At 42.6% G+C, this 19,180-nt stretch overlaps 1 protein-coding gene across 3 annotated transcripts in view; it reads left to right on the top strand.

Moving 5' to 3' along the window:
- Positions 1-19,180, top strand: part of SLC23A2 (solute carrier family 23 member 2) — a 102,539-nt gene that overhangs the window by 63,299 nt on the left and 20,060 nt on the right. For all 3 annotated transcript variants that reach the window (XM_077805601.1, XM_077805599.1, XM_077805600.1), the window contains 4 exons: positions 875-1,032; positions 13,416-13,504; positions 16,665-16,735; positions 17,895-18,076. In XM_077805601.1, coding sequence (XP_077661727.1) covers positions 875-1,032; positions 13,416-13,504; positions 16,665-16,735; positions 17,895-18,076 — 500 coding nt within the window. The remainder of the gene's footprint in view (positions 1-874; positions 1,033-13,415; positions 13,505-16,664; positions 16,736-17,894; positions 18,077-19,180) is intronic.

Raw genomic sequence — 19,180 nt, 5'->3', positions numbered from 1 at the left:
ACTTTGGTGGACCTGCTGTGCATCCCTGACTCTCTCCCTCCTTGCCCCTACTTGCCGGGAGCTGATAAAAAAAAGAAGCAACAAGCTGCTACAAGCCAAACAAGCAAAAAGCTACAAACCAAAAACTAGCCAAAAAGCAACTCACAAGCCAATTAAGCCCCAAACAAGCCTGATTTCTGCTTTTTTTCCGCAGGTTTGGCATGTCTGCTTAAAAGGCTGCCATAAAAAAGAGAAGAATTGTTCTGTTTTGCCACAGAGTTCAGGACAAGAGGCAATGGGTTCAAACTACAGCATAGCAGATTCAGATTAAATCACAGGAAAAACTTCCTAACTGTAAGAATCGTAGGACAATGGAACAGACCGCCTCCGGAGATTGTGGAAACTTCTTCACTAGAGGCTTTCAAAAGAAGGCTGGATAGCCATCCGTCTTGGATGGTGTAGACACAACAAATCCTGCATCTTGGCAGGGGTTTAGACTAGATGACGCTTGTGGTCCCTTCAAACCCTGTGATTTTGTGTGTTTCAAAATGGAGGGAGCTGTTTTTCTGCTTCTGTAAGTTGGAAGCTGCTTCAGCCTGGTTACCTAGATACCTACTCATCAAGAATAAGAACAGGAACCACTGAGCTATGTAAATAGCCTAATTTATCATCTATAAGTAGAAGTCATTAGTAGTTGGCTAAAAGTAGCTAAACATGGAAAGTAAAAAACACTAGGAATTAAAATATTTGGAATCGGAATTGAGAAAGCAATGAGAGTTGGTGGTTAATTTAAAACAATAAATAAACTGAGTGCAGAGGAAAAATAGTGCATCTTGGGGCTTCTCGTATGTGTGATTAGCAGTGTTAACACGCTGTTCATTCTTTTTGTTCACAGCACTACCTGACATGTTTTAGTGGAACTATAGCTGTACCTTTTTTGCTAGCTGACGCCATGTGTGTTGGATTTGACCAGTGGGCAACCAGCCAACTGATTGGGACCATTTTCTTCTGTGTGGGAATCACTACTTTGTTACAAACCACTTTTGGATGCAGGTGAGATCCAAACTCCTAAGTCATTCTTTATTATTGAGATGTTGATGGTGGGGTACACATCTCTTTAATTGTACAGGATACCTTGTGTGATCCAAGAAGTGCATAGGATATTTCAGAAGGATGAATGTGAAACACAGAATAACAGTTCAAACTCACGCTTGCTCGGCAATAGGGTTGTCCCTTCCTAATTTTGGAAGGTTTAACGTACACAAAATGGATACGAAATGTAAAAATAAGGCTGTCTCTACGCTTAAAACATTACAGTGGCATAGCTGCAGCTACACCACTGTAGCGCTTCAGTGTATGCTCACTGTCCTCACGTATTAGTGTGACTGGAGGGGTTCTCCTGTCGCTGTAGTAAATCCACCTCCCCAAGAGGCCATAGCTAGTGTGATGGGTTGGATCACAGAAACCCCCTTGGGACTGCCAACTGATGTGCTGAGACTACCCCTGAAGCTTGGGACTTCAGAACCTTGCTTGTTTGAGCTAGACATGCTGGCTTGCTACAAACCCAGACCCAGGTCTGAACCATGTCCCCCAACAGCTGCAGGCTTACCTGAAAACAGCTTAAGAAGCGTTCCTGTCTCTAACACTGATGCCCAGCTCCCAATGGGGTCCAAACCCCAAATAAATCCGTTTTACCCTGTGTAAAGCTTTTACAAGGTAAACGCATAAAACTGTTCGCCCTCTATAACACTGAGAGAGAGAGAGGCACAGCTGTTTGTCCCCCCAGGCATTAATACGTACTCTGAGTTAGAATCACTTTTTCCTTATTAATTATTAAATACAAAAAGTAGGATTTAAGTGGTTCCAAGTAATAACAGACAGAACAAAGTGAATTACCAAGCAAAATAAAATAAAACACGCAAGTTTAAGTCTAGTACAGTAAGAAAACTGAGTACAGATAAAATCTCACCGTCAGATGTTTGAAAAAGCTTCTGTCACAGACTGGACGCCTTCCTAGTCTGGGCACAATCCTTTCTCCTCGTACAAAGCCCTTGTTCCAGCTCAGGTGGTAGCTAGGGGATTTCTCATGATTGCTGCCCCCTTTGTTTTGTTCCACTCCCTTATATATCTTTTGTACCAGGTGGGAATCCTTTGTCTCTCTCTGGGTTCCCACTCCTAGTTCTCAATGGAAAAGCACCAGGTTAAAGATGGATTTCAGTTCAGGTGACATGATCACATGTCACTGTAAAACTCCAAGCCCTCATTCCTCCCAGTCTGACTCACAGGAAGGCCTGGAAGCGAACAGAGCTATCCACAATTAATTGTCCTGGTTGATGGGCGCCATTAAGATTCCAAACTACCATTAATGGCCCACATTTTGCATAACTACAAAGCTATATTTCATATTTCTAGTTTCAGATACAAGAGGGATACATTTATACAAATAGGATGACCACACTCACTAGGTTATAAGCTTTGTAATGATACCTTACAAGAGACCTTTTGCATGAAGCATATTCCAGTTACATGATATTCACTCATTAGCATACTTTGATAAAATCATATTGAGTGCAATGTCACAGCGAGATCAATGGAAGAATTATTCCATTGATGTAGCACTGTAATAAAGTTGCCTGAGGGTTAAGTCATTTTGCTACGTCACTCAGAGATGTGGATTTTTTGCACCCTTGAGCAATGTAGCTGGGTTGATCTAATTTTCTGATGTAGACCAGCACTACATTTTGGATAACTGGGAAGCTGTTTTGAATGAAAGAAGGCATGAGCAGAATAAAAAGAGTAGAGGAGCGGAGAAATAGTGAGGAGAAACAAGATGATTGAACACTGGGAAAAAAATGATTTAGCTTACTTTAAAGAGTGATTGCTTAGAATACTGTCCTTGTACTAACTTCCAAAAGGTAACCAGTTGAAGTTTTGGTGTATGGACACAGTAACATCTACTGTTCCTTCTGTCACATTGTGCTGTGACAGTTTCCGCAAGGTGATTGTCAAAGTATGTTGAAATACTAGGATCTCTGGAGCCATATACTTGAAGAAGCTAATGTACGACTCTGATGCTTCAGGTTGCAGGTGTATATCAGTGAAAGCAAGTGACCTGTGTAGTTAATCATGCTTACAGCTGAGGATAAAATGCTCATCTAGAAGAGTCTCTCTGTCCTGTCGAAACCCTTGCACTTCGGAATCACTTTTACATAATTAAGGTAGATCATATAATAGACCTTAAGAAAAAGGAAGGGCAACTTCTTATCCCTGACCTTACTCTGTCTGCCAATAACATACCCTTTGCATATGTTCCCTTGTAAATTCCTTCTGTGGGAATGGGTGGGAAATAAAGGTCTTCTTTCTTAACTGCACAGAGGTGCCAGTATCACTTTACCACAAGCTGTCAAGGAACATAAGTGTTTGCTTTGGGGTTCCTGTGAGTATCTTTTACGCCACTGTTTCTGGAAGTGCTATTTTAATACGGTGACATATCTGAGACTAGTCCAAATACTGCCAGATTTTTAAAATAATACGTTATTGCCAAAACTGAGTACGTTCTAACAGTGAAGTTAAAATAAAAATAAAAAAGCACTTATCACTGTACTTGGAATACTGCAGAGAGAGTTTAACTAAACATTTACTTAAACCCTTGTTCGTGCATTATTTGAGTCAAGGGATGGATAAAACCCACAAGGTTGTTGCTGCATCTTGAATAGAATCAAGAAAGAAAAATAAGACCAGAAGAAAGATACTCGCATTAGCATGTCCAAGCACTATTGTTCAAGTGTCACTTAATTCATCATAAAAATGATATAAGATGAAGTCTTAGACTTTCAGTGAAAAATGGACAACGTAGTTTAAATTAAAAACACTTACTCAAGAAACAGACTCTTTGGGTGGAGGAGATCACTCAGTAGGGAGAAAAGGGCAAACCCGTTAAACAAATCATTTAGGATTGTTAATGCAGGTCAGCCAAAGGGGAAAAAATCCAAAACCTCTTCAGGCAATTCAGGCGTCCTGAGTCAAAGTTCTTGTGTTTGTTTTGTTTTCAATAGCCTGGAGAAAGTACTCAGCTGATCTGCCATCTCACCTTCCTTCTACCTCTTCAGAAAAGGTTCTTTGTCCTTTTCTTACCCTCAGCTTTTCTAAGAATTGTAAAGCTGCTTTGATATTTCTTTCATCGAATGCTTACTTCAGAAATAGGAAGGGATATTTTGTCTAGGTGAAATTGTCAGAAAGGAGAAAAAAGAATTTGCTTTTTCCTAAGACCATGTTTTCCTTGAGACAAAATGCTCTGTCCCTCACATGTATTCGCAAAAAGAAAAGGAGTACTTGTGGCACCTTAGAGACTAACCAATTTATTTGAGCATAAGCTTTCGTGAGCTATAGCTCACTTCATCGGATGCAACCGTTGAAGTGAGCTGTAGCTCACGAAAGCTTATGCTCAAACAAATTGGTTAGTCTCTAAGGTGCCACAAGTACTCCTTTTCTTTTTGTGAATACAGACTAACAGGGCTGTTACTCTGAAACCTGTCACGTATGAGACAGTTTTCTTTCCTATTCGGTTTGTTCCTTCCTGTTAACTTCAAATGAGGACAAAGAGAGTTAGCTCAAACACACTTATTCCTAGATTTTAGCTAAACATTTATAAAAGGGGGGGGGGGAGAGGGTAGCAGAGAAGAATGGGCCAGGCCCCTCATTGTCTTCAAGATAATCACATTTAAATTGAGCAGCTATATCTGATTATGTTGCTGCTTGCTTCAAATGCTTTTACCTTTAACACATTACTTTTTACCTCCTTATCTTGCATCTTATACTGGCCTTCACGTATAGGGTCAAGGGATAGTCACGGAAATCGGAAGATATGGTCAGTATAAGTCTTTTTTTAGATGAAAAAGTCATCTTCATTTTTTTAGACCACTGAAGACTTACTCCATCATCTCTCAGGCCTATTCCACTAACTTTGTTTTTGGAGAATTAGCGGCTGAACATTTTGTAACTGTTAGCATGTGATACTGTTTTATATTTGCTTGGGACCTGCAGACGTGAACTACACTTGAAATGAGATTCTTACAAGGTTTATTGGCAAGCCTGTGAACTGAGAAATGTTTAAACAAATAAAGCCATTACGGTTTCAGAAAGGTCAATTTTCACTAGTTAAAAGCCCTTAGAGATGGACGTAGCCAGTTATCTGGAGCCATTGTAGTTCGTCTGCTATCCATACTAATTTTAGGAATTCAGGCTATTTACCAAAGCATAGCTCTTTGCCAGCGTTTTGGATTAATACAAAGGAACTGTTATGATCTGAGAGATAAATGTGTACCTTGAGCTATATTTTAGGTCTGGTGAATTGTGTGTCTGTAGTATCTAAGCATTGTTACATATATGCAATGTATTTATGTTAGCTAGGATGTTTCAAAAACAACATTTTAATTACTCAGAAGCTGTCCTCAATAGTGCGAGTGTCAAAACCTCAACCATTAGGAAATTCAGAATTGCCCTGAAAAAGAAAAGGAGGACTTGTGGCACCTTAGAGACTAACCAATTTATTAGAACATAAGCTTTCGTGAGCTACAGCTCACTTCATCGGATGCATTCGGTGGAAAATACAGTGGGGAGGTTTATATACATAGAGAACATGAAACAATGGGTGTTATCATGCACACTTGCCCTTGAAATTGCATCCTGACCATGTGTTTATATGGGCTTGGGTAATGTATCCACTTTGTACATTTGTGTGATGTATTACTGTTTCACAATAGTGTACTTTTAGGGCATAGTTTCAGTTTATCAAGATTGTGGTAGAATTCCACTAAGAGATTTAATTGTTACTTAACCTAGTACAATCTCACCTTTTGTTTTTTCTTCTGATTTTTGTTGACTGGTGTTTCCATGTATCGCCACTTCATTGTATATTGCTGACAAATTACTATGTATTTATCTGAGAAGAGTGAATTTGTCTTCTCTTGAGAAGAAGGAAATGCAATAACCACTGGAGTCCCTTGATCATGTCCTCATAAAAGACCAGCCAATTTAGCCTTGGCAAAAAGTCCATTGTGACTGGGCTGAAAAAAGTAGTTCAGAAACAGTGTTCAACTCAGAGTGAATTTTTTAGCAAAGCTCGGGGAGGCCTTATGCGTGCATCACAATCGCTGTTGAATGCTGCACCTGACCAATTACAAAATTTCACCGTGTGATCTAAGGATCAGTGGCCAGAATGTCATGGAGGGGAATGGATGACGTGGGGGAAGTGGGAAAGGAAGGTGGTGCACACAACGCTGCTGGTGTAGGAGGAATAGGGCGGGCACAGACCCCATGGCAGAGAGCAGATTGGGGGAGGTTGCAGGGAGTCCCTGCAATAGAGGGGGAGGGAAGAATGGCACATAGGGAGCTGGGGACAGGGAGAAGGGAAGGATGCCTGGAGCCCCTTGTGGGAGCAATGAGCTCAGCCTACGCAAGCTACAAAGCGTGCGACCCCTCGTTCAGGGATTCTCAAACTGGGGTCACAAGGTGGTTACGTTGGGGTCAGAGGCTTGCTGTGTGAAAGGGGTCACCAATACAAAACGTTTGAAAACCACTGCCCTAGTCAAACAAATTTTAAACTACTGAAAAATGTAGCTTTGTATGGGAAGTCACTACATTAACAAAAAGAGTATTATTGATTCTGCAGCCATAAACACAACTTCCTAGGTCTTAGATGAAAGGAGACTGGCTGGAGAGAGAAGAAAAATGCAGGGGCACTAATCAAACAACTTTACAGTCAGTGTCTTCTGTATTCTATGCTTAAAAAAAAAGTCAGTTTTCATTTGGAATAACTCCTCACCATTAAGATAATCACCATCTCCGTGGATATGACGTGAAAAGGGAATCTAATAGAGACCTCCTAATGCGTTTTTTCCCCTAACTCGTCCAGGCTTAAACACAGAGATAAAGCCACTGTGGAAATAGCATTGCTAAAGTCGAGCTGTTCGCTTTGTTTTAGATCCTTTCCAGTTTTACTTTTATTGCAAGCTGAATTGGAGTTTATTCTAGCAATTGGACTGAGGGGAGTTCAGCCAGAAGCTCTTTGGAGCATTCATTGCTTAATTATGTAGCAGAATTCTTGTGCCTTTTTATGGTGGGTAGTAAAACCATTTACTATGGAGTCTGCTGATTTACCCAGCTTAATACTCTTTGCAGGCTGGCATGCTGCTTTCTCGGCCCCACTGCGGCATGAGAGACTCCAGTTTGGGAGTGGACTTTTCTCCTATCAGACTGTTGGCGTTTTAGTCATTGTTTATATGCTGGGACAAGAAAGGGTGCTTGCATCAGAGTGCTTGCAGGCGAGCGACGGACAGGCCCTGTGATTGCAGGGTGAGCTCTCCCTCCAGGTCAATATCAAGGAGCCAAGGGCGGTGCGACTAGCATGCCAAGCCTTCCAGGTCTGACTGAAAGGTCAGAGTGTAGCAGTTCTGACGGACAGCACCACTGCTGTGTTTTACATCAACAAGCAGGGTGGAGCCCGCTCCTCTCTCCTATTGTCGGAAAGCCCTCCGGCTGTGGGAGTTGTGCATAGCCTACTCCATTCACCTGGAAGCATCACATCTACCAGGAGTTCAGAACACACTGGCGGGCCACCTCAGCAGGTCCATCCGCAATCACGAGTGGTCCCTCCGGCTGGATGTCATACACTCCATCTTCCAAAGGTGGAGGTCTCCCCAGATCAATCTGTTGGCCACCTGGAGCAACAGAAGGTGCCCAGTGTTCTGCTCCTTCCAGAAACAAAGCCTAGGCTCAATCACAGACACATTCCTGCTACCCTGGGGAGGCTGCTTGCTCTCTGCCTTTCCCCTGTTCCCTCTTGTGCACAAGGTCCTCCTCAAAGTCCGCAGGGACAGGGCAGAGAGAATTCTCGCGGCACCAGCATGGCCTCGACAACATTGGTACACTACGCTCCTGGAACTGTCAGTGGACGCCCCGATCACGTTGCCACTCCTCCCCGACCTGATCACTCAGGACCACAGTTGCATCCATCACCCCGACCTGCAGTCCTTCCACTTCACAGCTTGGAAGCTTCCTGGCTGAACCCCATGGAGCTTCTGTGCTAAGAACAAGTCCTCCTCAGCAGCAGGAAGCGCTCCACTAGAGCCACGTATCTGGCAAAGTGGAAGAGATTTTTGTTTTGGTGTGACCAGAGTCATACACCCCCTCTTCAGGCACCTGTACCTCTCATCTTAGAGTACCTTCTGCACCTGAAACAGCACGGCCTGGCAAGGTCCTCCAGAAAGGTACACCTCGCTGCTATCTCAGCTTTCCACCGAGGAGCGTCTGGACTCTCCGTCTTCGCCAACCCTATGGTTGGTCAGATCCTCAAGGGTCTGGAAAAGCTACATCCCCAGATCAGACAGCCTGTCCGCGTGAGGGACCTTAATCTGGTCCTCTCCAGACTGATGGGGGGCCCCCATTCGAATCGCTGACGACTTGCTCCCTTTTCTATCTGTCGTGGAAGATATCCTTTTGGGTTGCCGTTATATCTGCAAGGAGTGTGTCTGAGTTAGGCCCTTGCCTCTGACCCACCTTATTCGGTTTTCCACAGGGATAAGGTGCAACTCAGACCCCACCCGGCCTTTCTTCCTAAGGTTGTGTCACACTTGCACAATAGTCAGGACATTTTCTTGCGTGTTTTTTTATCCTAAGCCTCATGCCTGTAGTCGTGAGCAGAGGCTGCACTCCCTTGATGTTCGGCAAGCGCTGGCCTTCTACATGGAGCGCACCGAGCTGTTCAGGAAGTTGAACCAGTTGTTCGTAGTGGTAGCAGACGGGATGAAAGGACTCCTGGTCTCCTCTCAAAGAATATCTTCCTGGATCACGTCCTGCATCCGCACATACTAAAGCTGGCCAAAACACCAGCCCCGGCTCGTACGGCACACTCCATGAGGGCCCAGTCCTCATCAGTGACGTTCCTGGCCCAGGGCCTGATGCAAGAAATCTGCAGGGCAGCAACTTGGTCCTCGATACATACGTTCACCTCTCATTACGCCATCATCCGGCATGCCAGAGATGATGCAGTTTTTGGCAGAGCGGTGCTCCAATCAGCGATTCCATAACTCTGACCCCATTGCCTAGCTAAGGCTTGGGAGTCACGTAATTGGAATAGATATGAGCAATCACTTGAAGAAAAAACGGTTACTCACCTTATCGTAGCTGTTCTTCGAGATGTGTTGCTGATATCCATTCCAAACCCTTGCCCTCGGTCGGAGTAACTGGCAAGAAAGAACTGAGGAGGCGCCGGGTTGCCAGGGTCGTAGATGGAGCGCCATGAAGGCACCGCTCTAGAGCCAACCCGACGTGTGCTGCGAGGGGAAAAACTTTCAGATGACTGTGCACATGGCGTGCACACATCTAATTGGAATCGATATGAGCAACATATCTTGAAGAACAGTTCCGAGAAGGTGAGTAATTGGTTTTCGTCGAGTAACCTTACCTTTTACAAACCTGCTTCAGGCTTGCTGTTACACTTAAACTCTAAATTAGCATCTTACTTTTTGCAAGTTAGTTGTGAATTGCTATTCTTCGAGTAACCTTCTCTTTTACAAAAGAGCTTCAGCGTTTATACTGTGGTTTATGTGTCTGCAGCAATGGTGTTTGCCTTGGTGTTGCATTAGAATTTACTCTGTGAATTGACTGCAGTGTAAACGTTAGAAATGGGACTAAGGACTACGTACTGCACTATAGCCCAAATTGAAATCACACATTAAAGATGAGCTTTGGTTTAAATATGGCTGTAGGTAAATATAAAGGGAAGGGTAACCACCTTTGTGTATACAGTGCTATAAAATCTCTCCTGGCCAGAGGCAACATCCTGTTACCTGTAAAGGGTTAAGAAGCTCAGCTAACCTGGCTGGCACCTGACCCAAAGGACCAATAAGGGAACAAGATAATTTCAAATCTTGGGGTGGGGGGAGGCTTTTGTTTGTGCTCTTAGTTTACATGTTTGCTCTCTCTTGGGACTGAGAGAGGCCAGACAGTAATCCATCTTCTCCAACCCATCCTAATCCAAGTCTCCAATATTGCAACTGGTATAAGTAAGCCAGGCAAGGTGGATTAGTTTATCTTTGGTTTTATGTAAATTTTCCCTGTGTTAAGAGGGAGGTTTATTCCTGTTTTCTGTAACTTTAAGGTTATGCCCAGAAGGGGATCCTCTGTGTTTTGAATCTGAATACCCTGTAAAGTATTTTCCATCCTGATTTTACAGAGGTGATTCTTTTACCTTTTCTTTAATTCAAATTCTTCTTTTAAGAACCGGATTGATTTTTTCATTGTTCTTAAGATCCCAGTGTTTGAGTCTGTGTTCATCTGTACAAAATTGGTGATGATTCTTATCAAGCCTTCCCCAGGAATGGAGGCGGGGGGAGGAGGGAGGCTTGGGGGGATATTTTGGGGGAAGACGTTTCCAAGTGGTCTCTTTCTCTGTTCCTTGTTTAAAATGCTTGGTGGTGGCAGCATACGGTTCAAGGACAAGGGAAAGTTTGTACCTTGGGGAAGTTTTTAACCTAAGCTGCTAGAAATAAGCTTAGGGGGTCTTCCGGGGTCTTTCATGCGGGTCCCCACATCTGTACCCTAGAGTTCAGAGTGGGGGAAGGAACCCTGACAGTAGCATAATTCTTATCCAGTATGTGTGGAACTTAAAAATTGGAAAGGCATTTTACGGAATATGTTTGGCATTGTATGGAATACGTTGGGTGGTGAACCACTGGAATGGGTTCCCTAGGGAGGTGGTGGAATGTCCATCCTTAGAGGTTTTTAAGGCCTGGCTTGACAAAGCCCTGGCTGGGATGATTTAGTTGGGGATTGGCCCTGCTTTGAGCAGGGGGTTGGACGAGATGACCTCCTGAGGTCTTCCAACCCTGATATTCTATTAACCCAGGCCAGTGCTAATGCTAGCTTTCTTGAAAGATAACTGGTTATGGTTGTTCTTTACTCGCTTACTACTGTAACAAAGTAAGATAGGTTATGTTAATTTCTGGTTAGGAAAAAACAAAGCTGGTATCCTGTCTGCTGCAGAAACTCTCATGATCAATATAGCAGGTCAGCTTTGACTTACAAGGCCTGAGGGGTCAGTCATGCAAAACCGCATTAGACAATGTACAAAGAATTTATCAAAGGAGAATATCCAAAAGCTTAACCTGAGCACATATGTTCATACTTCCCTAAATCAGGGCATCAGTGTTTTACTTGAAAATTCAAACATCATGAATTAATTAAAAATCTCCACAGCCTGGAGCATCTCTGAACACTTCACATAACAGTTCCTTATCGAATATAGTTAAAAAGCTCAACTCCTGAACTCTTTTGCACTGATCTCTTCCAAGACAGTGCAGTTTTGCAATTTTATGATGTTTTAAAAAAATTAAATCTAAATTTATCTGTCAAGAAGTTTTGTGTCAAATGGAGGCAAGTTGACACAGCAGAAGTCCAGGCTTCTGTGACTATTTAATATTCATAGAATGTGCTGATACCTAATCATTTGAAAGGAACAAATATTAAGCTTTGAATGCTCACAACATGTGCATGTTACAGATGAAGTTAAATTTACACAAGGTTTGAAAAGCTTTTTCTGCATGGAGTAAATTGCTGGAATGAAGTTGAAACACTAAACTGACTTCATTATTGAAGAATGTTTTTGAGAGGTATATTAAAGGATTTGTAAAAGGAGAAGGGGAGTAGTGTGTAAGTAGAGGTGAGGAGTAGCAGCTTGTTTCAGGTGTTGCATATTTTGCCCTGGGTGCCAGTGTACTCAGTTTGTCTAGTGAAAATCAAAGGTATGAGGTGAATCATTTGCTCACAGCAAACACCATTTCTCTTCACCCAGGATATGGTTTAGATTTTTGCCACAAGTAGCCGATATAGGGACTCATACCCGAGTAGAAGCCTCACAATCCAAGCAAAGTCATGGCCATTCACATGTGGTCTGTGTGCTGCCCGTACTTAGAATTTTTAATAAGCAGAGGTTTCTAAATTCTCTGTGTGGGCCAATTCTTGTAAAAGAATCTCATGGCCACCTCCCCTGCCAATCATATACCAACTCTTGATCCCTTTTCCTGCCTGTGAACGTATGACATTAACTCATGCACATTCCTATTGCCTCTGTTTTCTATCTCCTCGCCACCTCCTCTGTTCATCTTACTCTCTGAAGTACCTCACTGAGGAAGGTCCTCCCTCCAGTTGTTCTGGCATTTCGCATTTCTAGTCCTACTTTCTTTGGCTACTTGTTACCCCGAGCCGAGCCTGCTGGTTTTGCTCCTTTTCCTGTGCTGCTGATTCTGCCGGCATCAGGACTCTCTTTTGTGGCGGTACAAGCAGCAGAAAAGCAGGAGTGTAGCCAGTGCCCCATGAGCAGGAAGTGCTCGATGTGCCAGAGTTTGATCTGTTTTTAAAGAGAACGATGTGACCATCTCTCAAAAACAGTCTGTAGAGAACAGTTCAAAGTGTTATTCTTTAATAGACATTGCTTAACTATTTCTGTTTTAACATGTTGTGCAAGCTATAGCTTACTGAATACACAGAAAGATACAGATGGATGTCCTTTTTAAAACCGTTTGGGGAATTTATATAAACAATATTAAACATGTCTTTTCTCTTAATATCCTTTCAGCTTCCAGATTCATTGCTCTTGCTTTCCTGGAACTTAGCAGTTTTTACCTGCTTTATAGCTATTTACACATCAACTCAGTGATGAAAGTATATATGCTTTTAATCCCAGCTATGCAATTCAGGTGCGTCCCTTAAGGCTTGTCTACACTGGCACTTAACAGGGCTGCAACTTTCTCGCTCATGGGGTCTGAAAAAACACCCCACTGAGCGCAGCAAGTTTCAGTGCTGTAAAGCGCCAGTGTGAACAGTGTACCAACGCCGGGAGCCGTGCCTCTCATGGAGGTGGTATTTTTAGAGCGCTGGGAGAGCTCTCCCCCAGCACTCTGCTGTGACTACACCAACAAGGCTAAAGCCAGTGTAGACTAGCCCTTATTCAAACTATGTGAAGAATAACTTGCCTTTCACAAGCTAACTTAACACTTCATATACTGTACTGCTGCACATTCAGCGCCTCACACTTGTATTGTTTTCGTATATACCTGTTATGCACGGCCTTTCCCCCGTTGAATAAAGGTCTTGTACCAATACCTGGTATCTGCAAACAAGTGTTCAGTAACATTTGTTACTGATAATAGCTGCTATTGCATTTAATGTCTTTCTGGTGGTTGGATTTTTTTATGATTTCTTTTTATTCCTTGAAATAAAAAATTGTTTACTTCAAAATTTCTAATAGTGGGGAAAAAAGGAGTAGTAAGTTGGAGAGGGTTAACCTCGTGAAAACCACACGTAGAAAAGTACATAGAAACAGTGTTATGATGTTGCAAACTATAAAGGTCTGTATTTTCTCTTTCCATTTCCTTCAGGTTACCTTTGTTTCAAGCCAGTGCTTTTGCATTCTTAGCACCTGCCAGAGCGATCCTCTCCTTGGAGAAGTGGAAGTGTAATAACACAGGTAAATGCAAGTCATGTATGCTTATGGAATTTTAACCACGTGATAAGTCACCCAGGTAACTCAAAATGGGACATCTAACTTGCAACTCACCTATGTGGAGGGATTAGGAGAATTGTTTGACTTTTTGCTTTTGAAAACATGATTTTGTAAAAATGCTGTTGTGGAGTTCTGACTTTCTTTTAGTGATTTCCATGTCTAATACACTCTTCTTGTAAATGAAGTATTTTTTTTTAAAAAAAAGCTAGAAGCTAATTATATCAGGGCAAAATCTCTGGCTTGTAGCGCTAAGGAAAATAAGGTGGGTTTTTTTGTTCAGTAAGTGGGGTCTAGCAGTGGTACAGGCCCATTACTAGATAGATATAGCAGAATTGTTGTTAACAATGCAGAAAAGGCAGACGTGTTCAATAAATATTTCTGTTGTGCATTTGGAATGAAGCAGGATGATGTACTCTTGTCACATGAGCATTCTGAAGTACTTTGCATGCTACTATTGATTAAGAAGGATTTGAAACAACATCTACCGGGGATAAACTTCTGTAAATCAGCAGGATAACTTGCATCCATGAGTTATAAAAGATCTGGCTAAGGAGAAAACAGAAAATTCAGAAAACTGGAAAAGTGCTAATGTTACATCAGTATTCAAAAATTAAAATAGTACTATACAATATCAAAACTTGTGTGAAGTGGAATCAGAACTGTCTAGCTGAGAGATCTTGGAACATAGTTGTCATTGAGGAATCACCATTGAATGGGGTTATTACTAGTGGGGTTCCACAGGGATTACTATTAGGTCCAATGCTATTCAGCATTTTTTGTCAACCATCTGGAAGCGAATATAAAATTGCTGCTGATAAAATTTGCGGATGACTCAAAAGACCAACTGAATAGTAAATAATGACGATAGGGCAGTCATCTGGATTGATTGGTAATCTGGACCCATATAACAAAACACATCTGACTGTATTAAAATACAAAGCTGTACCTCTAAGAATAAGGTATGAAGTCCATACCTGCAGAATAGAGGACTATGTCCTGGCAACTGAAAAGGAGTTAGAGGTTATAATAGACCAGCAACTCAGCATGAATTCCCAGTGCAATGCTGTGGTGCACAGGTCTGATGCAATCCTGGGATGTATCAAAGGGATTAATGAGTAGGAGTAGGGAGATGATGGTTACCGCTGTACATAGCGTTGGTGAGACCAGTGTTGAAATAGCGTGTAGTTCTGCATACAGTCCTGATACCCACATTTTAAAAGTTATGTTGAAAATTTGAGGTTGAAGAAAAGAGCCACAAAACATGATTTGAAGGCTGGAGAAAATACCTTGGAGTGAGAGACTTCAAGAGCTCAATCTGTTTTGTTTATCAAAAAAAAAAAATTTTTTTTTGAGTGATCTGATTACAGTGTATAAGTACCTTCATAGGAAGAGAATACCAGGTACTAAAGGGCTTTAGTGAAGACAGACAGAACAAGAACCAAGGGTTGGAAGCTTAAGCTGGAAGAATTAAAATTAGAAATTAGGCACACATTTTTAACAGTGCAGGTGATTAAACATTGAAACAAACTTCCAAGGGAAGTGGTAGATTCTTCATCTCTTGGTGTCTGCAAATCAAGACTGGATGCCTGTCTGGAAAATATGCCTTAGTTAAATACAAGTTATTGGGCTCAATACAGGAGTAAATGGACAAAATTCTATGGCCTGCGATATACAAGAGATCAGACTAGAAGAGCTAGTCTTTTAGCCATAAACTCTATGCAATAGATGTTTCACTGTTCTCTGCATAATGAGCCTGAATTTTGAGAGCCAGGTTTTGGTGGTTTCCACCTCAATGTCACCAATTAAACAAGCAAACCAAACTGTAGGCCAAATTAGGCCTTCAGTGTCTCTTTTGCCCACCCCAGTGTCTTGAGAAGTTTCCCACAGTTGTATAGTTACCTTTTTAAATGAAACCTGACCATCTGGTCTCTCTTTAAGTTAAAAAACTGAAGTCGGAACTATGTCATTGCTCTCAGTTCAGTTTTCTACGGTAGATTTTAAGATCTTACCTGTGCAGAATGAGGCAGCTTGACTTGGGGAAGGGAACAGCAGATGAAAAGGTGAAAAAAGAGTTTCCGGCTTCCTCTCATAGGCCCCAGATCCCTTTAATTGTGACCCTCTTACATTCATTTCTTCTTTTTGATATTTGCAACAGCTCACGTTAGGTTTTATATCTTAGAAGGTAGATATCCAAGTCTGTAGTTCAGAAAATCAGGCCCTGGACATGATGAAATTACACACAAATTTTCAGTGTCCATGGCAGTAAGCCATGCTAAGGAGCGTGATCTGCTTTCAACTGGATGCATCACAGTGCCCTGAAGCGTGTATTAACAGCCTAGAAGTACACACCCTGTTGTGGCTTATTCCTGTATTAGAGATCAAATGAGATACTGGTTTCAGTTTATCGTTGAAAAGGACCCTTGCTTTGTGTTGCTCTTGACCATTTCTAACCTTCTAAAGGGGTCAGACACGAGCTGTTATTACACTCTAATGAACTAGTTAAATTAGTAAATGACAAATGTTTGACTGCTTTAGACGTATAAAATCAAGTAATTCTCGTGATGAAAACGTTCCCACTGAGTTTACTGGGGTGAAAAGAATCCATAAGTGACCCTTACATTTGGCAAATTAGGATTTTCCACTCTGGTGGCTAGCCCTTAGGAAATGCTGCCTTAGTCCTCTGAGGATGTGTCTACGCTGCAAAGAAAAACCTGTGGCTGGCCTGTGCCACTCGACCTGGGCTCCCGGGCCTTGGGCTGCAGGGCTGTTTGATTGCCATGTAGACTTCTGGGCTCAGGCCGGAACCTGGTCTCTGGGACGCTCCCACTGTGCAGGGTCTGAGAGCCTGAGCCCAGAAGCGTAGACTGCAATCTACGGTCAGTCACATAACCTGAGCCCTGCGAGCCTGAGTCGCTGGCACAGGCCAGCCATTGGTGTCTAGTTGCTGTGTAGACAGACTCTGAGAGCTGATTGCTGGGACTGGAGTATTTAGTTTCTCAAACATTGGTCAGTCTAAAAAATAAACTAGTGCTGAAGTATTAGGTGAATCTTTCACTTACTAAAAATAAAAACACTCTGAATGGGACACAGAAATGAAAACGTGTTTGTTTTTTATTCCTCCAAGATGTAACAGTTACTAATGGCACAACAGAGCTGCTGCACACTGAGCATATCTGGTACCCCAGGATACGAGAGGTAACATAAGTAGTCTTTCTCTGTTGATCATCCCATTTCAGTTAAGGTTTCTCATCCATACCTCTGCATGTTCTTGTATTTTAAGTTTGTAATTTTGTCCTTCACTACCATTAAGTGTGAATATATCCCGTTATCTGCTTTGTGCAAATTTTAACCATTCCAACTTCTTTATGCATTACTGAAAATGGAATGCAATGAGTCATTTACCACGTTCAAAAAGACGTACAGTACACAAGGGAGACTAATATTCTGCTGCTTAGAATGCGCAGTTTGTGTTCACCAATAGCAGTTAAACACTTTAGCTGCTATTAAGCTGCTTGCCTACCATTGCTCAGTAATTCAATAGGCTGTTCCCCAAGGATAATGATCTGCAGTGAGCAAATCACTTGATATCAAGGTTTCTAAAACTGGATACAGTTCTGATGCAGATGCTGATGCTCCCCAGAGACGTGCTGAGTCTGCCCAATTCCTTCCCCACCTCCAGCATTTCAGTATGAACTTTCTCTTGTCCTGCAGAGCCCAGGATGGGGGTTGTGCCCAGACATCACACTACAGAAGGATAGGTAGCATAGTCCAATTGAGGCATGTGTCATGGAACTTATCTCCCATCCCGTCGCTTGGGGCTGCAAATTTTTCCTCAATTTAAAACAACCCCTCTCTCTTCCCCATGTTCAAACCATAGCTACATCCTGCCAAGAGCCCTGCAGCCAAGAAGGCTGGCAGTCTCCTGAGACCACAACGCTGCTCTATGCCAGCTTCTAAGGAGCACTTGTGAACAATGCAGCATATACTCTGCCCCTAGGAGCTAAGAGCATCTCACCTCCGTGGCGCCACCAGCCCTTGCCGGTTCGATCTGAGAGCTTAAAGGTTAGCCTGGAACCCAGGTCTCCTGTATGACAGTGTGATGTGCTATCCACACAACTACCAAACTGGCCCATTGGTCCGTTGGGTAATAGTTTTGTGGAGAAAAACATGAGTGTTATACGTAAGCAATAAGTCACTTAAACTCATAATTAGCTGTTGTATGACGAAAAACAGTTTGCTGAGGCCTGCTTTGTCACTGAATTCTTTAATTGCAGTTTATAACCCAGAGCCGAAAAAGAATGTTTCGTTTCAAACTTAATTGAACTGTATTTTTTCCCATTCTTTGTGTATTCAGATCCAAGGGGCTATTATCATGTCCTCCTTAATAGAAGTGGTGATTGGCTTCCTTGGCCTTCCTGGAGCTCTCCTGAGATACATTGGACCTCTGACGATTACACCAACTGTGGCTCTGATTGGCCTGTCGGGTTTCCAGGCTGCAGGGGAGAGAGCAGGCAAACACTGGGGTATTGCTATGTTGTAAGTACCCTTGGATGTGGTTAACTGGAGCTGCATTATGAAGAAAGGATGCAAACAGTTGTCACTCCACAGTGGTTCTCCTGCTCGTGTCAGGGAGCGGTTTGCACAAAGGATAGGACATAGCCTTTAGTAGTAATTAATGTTTTGGTAGTTTTTTTTGTTATATAGGTTTCCTGCGTTCACACTGAACAACTGTTAGTGAGGAAATATGCACAGCTTTAGCATGTATGTGACTTTCGCCCTTTATTTTTACTTTCTGTGTGTATTCCCTTACTTCCTTCTGCATTTAAATCCTGCAGCAACTCTCAAGTTTCCCACTGTGGGCGGACATCTCGCCTCCTCTCCCATTCCATTTGTTGTTAGGGAACAGCAATTAAATAGTTGAGCATCGGCCAGTAAATAAATCCTGTCCGACTGCTGCAATGCAGAACTTTGTACAAGACTGGAAAGTGTCTCCTCAGTCAGCTAAACTCAGTATATTAAAAAAAAAAAAGTCTCGTGAAAATACCTTCTCTGTTATGACATGCTACAGAGACTTAGGTTGCTAACTTGGGAGGCAGAAAAATGCCTGTGAATGAATTACACTAAACAGGCAGTTAGTCCTGTTTCACAGGATTTTTAATTTCCCAAACAGTTTTCTGACGTCACATGTTGCACAAATCAGAGTCCAAGGCTGAAATAACTCACTCGTAGGATGCATCATAGTGTGTTGACTATGTGAAGACTGGGAAACATGAGTTCCTAGACTGTGCTTCAGTTGTGCATCTGGGACGCTGGTCTGTTTGGTGAATAAGGCCTGTCACAGTTCAGGACAGCTCCACCTGAATTCCCCCTGCATTGGCCAGTAAGGGCACCCACTGTGGGCTCCCGGCTCTTCAGCTGTTACCTCTTGAGTGAGACCTGTCTCTGTCTCCCTCCAGACTGGGGATTTTCCAGTCTGCATAGTTCCCTACCTACGCTGTGACTTCGCAGCAAGCCAGACTGCCTAAACAGGCCTGCATCTGCACTTTGCTTTCTCCTCAGAGGCTATAAAGAGCTGTAATTGCCCAGTTCTAAGTTACCCGGCAGTTCTTTGTAAGCAAAAACCTTTGTTCTTAAGATGAA

This window comes from Eretmochelys imbricata, chromosome 26 (genome assembly GCF_965152235.1).
Source record: "Eretmochelys imbricata isolate rEreImb1 chromosome 26, rEreImb1.hap1, whole genome shotgun sequence".
Taxonomy (NCBI): Eukaryota; Metazoa; Chordata; order Testudines; family Cheloniidae; genus Eretmochelys; species Eretmochelys imbricata.
The sequence above is the reverse complement of the archived record's forward strand: the minus strand, read 5'-3'. Positions and strand labels throughout refer to the sequence as shown.